General features: G+C 41.5%; 1 protein-coding gene across 1 annotated transcript in view; it reads left to right on the forward strand.

Moving 5' to 3' along the window:
• The window catches only part of sema3e (sema domain, immunoglobulin domain (Ig), short basic domain, secreted, (semaphorin) 3E), a 67,499-nt gene extending 63,060 nt beyond the window's left edge, over positions 1 to 4,439 (forward strand). Inside the window, exon 17 of the mRNA XM_055155782.1 lies at positions 1,067 to 4,439. Coding sequence (XP_055011757.1) covers positions 1,067 to 1,564 — 498 coding nt within the window. The 3' untranslated portion in view covers positions 1,565 to 4,439. The remainder of the gene's footprint in view (positions 1 to 1,066) is intronic.
• The last annotated feature ends 1,714 nt before the right edge of the window (positions 4,440 to 6,153 follow it).

Below are 6,153 nucleotides of genomic sequence, written 5' to 3' on the forward strand. Positions count from 1 at the left end.
TAAAAGAAAAAACTAAGGCTACGTTCAGACTGCAGCCTGAAGTGACCCAAATTAGATTTTTTGGCCCATATGCGACCTGTATCTGATCTTTTAATGACAGTCTGAATAACACAGATCAGATTTTTTTCAGACCCAGACCACTTGGATATGTGCTCCTAAAACTGATATGCGACTTCAGTATGAACGGCCAGGTCGCATTCATCCTACCTTGTCTAGTCAATGAAGGGAAAGCAAGGTTAGCAAGTTAATATTGGGGGGGGTATGGCTTGGCAGCCCTGACTCCAATGCCAATGAAAAATAAAGATCCTGCGAGCCAAGTAGAAGGAGGTTAAAGACTCAAACAAACAAAGTGGCTGTGGAGGGTAACCTGTCCATTTTACAAAGAACTGGACCGTATTTTGGGAGACAAGCATAAACACTGAGCATGCTCGCTGTGTGTGGCGTCATCGTGTCCTCCAATCCACATGCGGGACACTTTTGGGGCATTTAAAGTTCACACTGGAGATCACATACAAGTCGCATTTAATTGGAAATGTGAACGACCTCGCAAAAAAAATGGATTTCATTAAGCCCTGCAGTCTGAACATATCCTAAGAATTACTTTAGGGAAAAAAAAGCATTCTTACTGTGTTCAGGTCTGCTGGTGTCAACTGCTTGTCTCCATGGAGATGAATAAGTGTGATGCCATAGTGTGAAACCTTCCAGGGAAAAGTGTAAAATCTCCAATTAAAGTGCATCTTAACCATACTTGTGAACTTGTGAAGAAAGAGAGGAGAATCCCTCTTGGAACAGTAATGGTGGATTATTCTAGAGTACTGAAGAGTAAAGCAGTTGAGTTCAGACTAAAAAAAATAGATGTTAAAACTACCACTAAATGAAATCACAAGATGAAACAGAGCATTTTGAGCTTTGGCTAATCCAGAATTATTCAAATGTGTGAATGAAACAAAACGCAACTCCAAGTATGTTTTTGAGGAGGTAACAACATTATAAAAAGCTCGCAGGAGTCAGTTTTGTGTCATAAAGGACTTCTAAACAAACTTTCCACCTCTCCTCTCCTCCACAGATCCGGGGAGATGAGCGGGTGATCCTGACCCCCCACGGCCTCCTCTTCCTCAGGCTGAAGAGCTCCGACGCCGGCCTCTACGTGTGCCAAACTGTAGAACATGGCTACGTCCACACCCTGCTACACGTGACCCTCCATGTCCTCACCTCCAACAAAGTCGAATACGCCAACCGCCACCCCCAAACCAACAACCAACGAGACTCCGGCAAAACTTCCGCGCAATGCCAGTCCTCCTCTTCCTCCCCCCCGGGCCCTAGCGTTAGCCCGAGATCTCAAGCGCCCTCACCTGGTCACAACTCCAGACTGTGGTACAAAGACTTCCTTCAGCTGATCGGATACGGCGACGCGCAAAAAGTGGAGGAGTACTGCGAGAGGGTCTGGTGCTCCGATAAGAAACGTAAAAAAGCGAAGAGGAGATATGTCGCCATGGAGAGGAGAGGGAAGGGCAGGGGCGAGGAGAGTTCCAATCGCGCGCCCAGGCACACCACCGATACCTGAAATCGCGCGCACCAACAGCATTTTCCAAAAGGTCACATCTGCTCGTCGTTTTCATCTCGTAATAGCTTTTCTTTCGACATGGCTTCGGACAAGGACTGCGATTTTTAACGGGTTTTGAGGTACGTTCAGGAGACGAAGATGGAAGACTCTAAGAAGATACTGGAAGAGATTGAGAGATGCATATCAGCTTTAAGCCCCGTTCGGTGTATGGACTTGTACAGACTGAGAAATGTTGCGTATGCGTATTGACATTTTTAACGTCTTTTGGTACTATATAAATTATTTTCTGTTGGTGTTTAGATGTTGTAAACTGGAACGCATAGTTGCCGCTTTGTACAGTGAGAAATGCAATGATAAGCTTTATATTCTTGAGCCTTGTTTTCACTGAGAGCCATAGAGAAAATGCAGTCTGGTAATAGACTTGCTAACATTTAACTGCCCATTGTGTCCAAAGGAGAGAGTTCCATGAGTATGTGACAAGTTTAAAAGGGCACTATGAAACTTTTCTAGTCAAGGAGTCAGCCACTTGTTTGGAATGTTCAACAATATGGCATTAAACATATCTATCATGTAGTCTACTTGTTCAATTACATGTGTTTATCTTACTAAAAATATCTTGATAAACATGGATTCTTTCAGTGAACAGGCTTACCTCTCCACAGATCTGACTTGTAACTTGGCCTGGTGACGTCGTCTGCTTTTCTCTGTGGAGGTTGAAACGATTAATGCCATACAGTGGAACACTACGCAAAGCAAAAGCATGTGGGAGACCCTTATCCAGAAAAGTTACACCGTACAGCTTTAATGTGTGTAATCACTGAAATCAGAGGTGTATTGTCAAAAGTTGTAAATATGACTAACTAACTAACTACATTTTACTAACAAAAGAGAAGTTAAATAATTTTAAAGAGGGGATCTTATGTGAAATGTACTTTTCTGAGCTATCTACCATGTTATAACATTGTTCCCTCATCAAAAACATGCCTGTAGAGATTTTACATTTCATCCATGCATGTTTAAAGGTTGTATAGATAATTTTCCAAGGAACGAGAAATCCAGCGACTGTTTGTCCTTTTTCAAATGTTGCACATGTGTGAAACCACCCCCCCTCCCCTACAGCTCCCTACGTAGAAACACCTCCTCCCGCCTCCTCCTTACGCCAGAAAGTACTCATCGTACAACATGACTTGTAAACAACTAACTGCAGTGTTGGTTAAGCAAGACGGAGAAGTGAGGAGCAGGGGGAGGGGGTGCGCGGAGATTTCATGCGTGGAAAAGAAGTGAGGAGCAGGGAGAAGAACGGAACGGGGAGAAAGGAGCAGGAAGGGGTGCAGAGAGGGGTGCACGGAGATTCAGTGCGAATGAAGCTACTACTACAACACGCAGCAGCAAGCGGGCTCTTTCTTTGCATTGAAAATTACGTTTTCAGACATAGGATATCGCATTCGTGTCCTGAAAAATGTTTGTCTGGCTCTTGGAAATAAAAAAAAAGTACGTTTTCATAATAAGCAGAAGTGACCTGTCCAGGAGTAATTTGGCGACCAGTGCGTCAGTCTTTAGACCCTGCGTCTGCTTCAGTCGCGCCATCGCTGGAATGAATCTCCAAGAATCACCTTAGTTTGGCTTCGCTGCTTTTCCCCTTGTCTTCTTCTTTCAGCGACCTCAAAAACGGACTTTCTTTTGCGGCTAACTGCTCCTGGATTCTTGTCTGCCATTGCAACAAACTTTGTACTAACTGCGAGGAAGATATAGGTCAAAAAAGCCGCTAAGAACCATTGCGTTGGTGGAGTAAACAGCGTCTGTGCGTCTTGCGTCTGTGGACTGTGTGACAGTCGTACATAAACCACGTACCGGCGGCGCGCAGGCAAGTCAGTTACGCTAGAAACGTAGGGAGATTGATTGACAGCCTGTCAGCTAACAGATAACAAGGCAGTCTCGTTATCTATTGGCAAATGTTTAGCCCCACCACGTCCAGAGTTGATGAATTTTTATTCTCTTTTTTTTGGTCATCATAATTACAAGGCTACTGCACCTCTATAATGCTATCATTGACATTTTGAAACAAAAAAAAATCCTCCATACAACCTTTAAGTAATCAAATCTCTCTCAGGCACTATTCAAACCCTCTTTACAATTAGCATTACAAAGCTCAGCCCACAAGCCTATGTTACCCATGCTATACAATGTGCATTAGTTTCATAAGTGGAATGCATGATTGTGATGATAGCGCTCTGACAGGGGGAGTGACTTAGCGTGGGGAGCAAGGGGAGGGGGTTGTCTCAGTGTCAATAACAAATATAGCATTAGCAACCTACAGAAGTGTAATACCCCCTCTTTAAATAAAAAAAAAATAAATCAAAGATCAGGTTCTCATAATTACTGAGTGGGTGACAATTGTGTAAGTAAGTAAGTAACCACTCTTACTGAATAGCAGGCAAAAACTAGCAATGTAACAGGGCAAGACCTGCTTTTTGGAACACACCGTACTCCTTTAGACAATATTGCAACCTCCTGTGCTGTGAAAACAAGGCTTAACCTGACTTCTCTCAAAACGCATTCTATTTAAGCAACTGTAAAAGCTTTTAATGTAGTTACGTGTTCTCAAAAGTGCTAGTTATTGTGTTTGTGGGTCATGTATTGTATTATGTATTTGTCTGTATTCAGGGTGGCCTCAAAAGTCAACCGCGATGCCTGCTCCCCTCCCTTTCAGTTTGGTCTATTGCAGTTTGAATTATGGACTGTTATAATAAGCTGCAATGAAAGATAGCACGCGCGCACCCATATGGACAGACGAATGGTTGGCGGTGCCGTTAGCGAACATGCTAATGAGCTATTTTGTTTAATGCGGAGATGACGCTAACATTAAACACTGATGTGAAAGTGAGTGTGTGCGTGTCATGCATTATTGATGGTTTCATTTGGTTGTTTGGACAGGCAATGTGTTAGCTATGTTTTTATATTGAAATGGGAGTCGTATTACATAATGGAAGTGGCTTACATATAAATACTAGTTATTGGGCTTGTCAAAAGCATCAAAGCATAACATTTGTATTGAAACTAGATATTAATTTGAAGTATTTACACAGACAGAAATTGCATAAAATGAAATTGTATCATTGTGCCAACCAGTGATGGATAACAAAAAGACTCTTAATGATGCATCGATCCAGTTTATTCAGTCCTAATACCGATAATGATACTTTGACTTTAAGTATCTTCCAATACCCGATATTAACCGATACTAGTGTAAGGGATGGAAAATTGCACTTATTTTCTGATCAAACTTATAAAACAAGAGATCAAATTGTGTTATGTAACAGTTATTTATCCTTCAAAAAAGAAAACAACTTTGTATGTATAAAAGTTGAAACATTATGAAACATTTTAGGCCAAAATCAGCCTGTAAATAGTCTTATTACATCCAAATTAAAGCCCAAACAGGCTCTCGGCTGAATTGATATTTGAAAGCTTATACCTGATACAGCAAAATTTTCAATATTGGTGCCAATATTTGATACCAGTATCGGTACTGGTGCATCCCTAATTTTTGTTTAGATCTGATACCAAGTGGGCAAACTACATACTTCCATTCCAGTTGTCAGTCAATAAAATGCTTTATAATTAGATGAAGATCGGACACAGACTTACCTTTACTTCAAGAGCTGCTTATACAATATATCTGTACTGGGCTGAGACAAATTTAGCTCAAACACATGGAAAAAAATCAGGTACAGGGTCTTGAAAAGTTATATTACACAAAATATACTCTTGTGAGTTTTACCACATTTTATAATGTCTCAATATTCTAAAAAAAACATAAAAAAATAAATAAAAAAAACATACCTAAAGCTGTGTTTGTTTCATTCACACATGTTTGAGTAATCCTTCATTACTGGTTTCTCTACATCTCCAAAGCTCAAAATGCGGAAGGTAGTGAAGGTGTGTGGAATTTAAAAACAGGGGGAATACTTCCTGTATCATCACATGACATCACAAGGTGGAACAGAGTGTTGTCTGAGAAGAACACAGCCTAAATATGCAGGGTTTGTGTGTTGAACATGAGTGAATGAAGCAAAACTCAACTCTGGGTATATTTATGATGAGAAAAAAAAACAAAAAAACATTATAACATAGATCAGAAAATGGTGTAATATGGGCCCTTTAAACTTTGAATCTCACCCCTTATTATCTTCTTTCTAAATATTCTGCAGATATTTCCTTGGTCATCAACCTAAAACCACGTGACAAAAGCAACATTAAACCCTAATAGATTCCCACAGCTCTGTCGTCAGGCCTGGTTTGGGGCTCCACGTGTTGCTCTCATTCTAATTCCACCTCTCTCTGTACCTGCGTCTGCGCTCGGGGCATGTCTCATTTATTCCGCACGGCTGCCATAGCAACAGGCTCTGAACCATTCGGCTGCTCAGCTCATCAAAGCGCTGCCGTTTCTCTCTGTCAACTCCACCAGAGCTGTGGCCCCTGGGAACGAGCAAGCAACAGGGCCTGAAAACCTTTCAGCTGTTCAGGTTCTGGGTTATAGGGTGCTAAAGACGGCTAATTAGGACTAAATTGGGATTAACAAATAAAGG

This window comes from Boleophthalmus pectinirostris, unplaced genomic scaffold (genome assembly GCF_026225935.1).
Source record: "Boleophthalmus pectinirostris isolate CB_2022bp ecotype Guang Dong unplaced genomic scaffold, ASM2622593v1 HiC_scaffold_2, whole genome shotgun sequence".
NCBI classification, from domain to species: domain Eukaryota; kingdom Metazoa; phylum Chordata; class Actinopteri; order Gobiiformes; family Gobiidae; genus Boleophthalmus; species Boleophthalmus pectinirostris.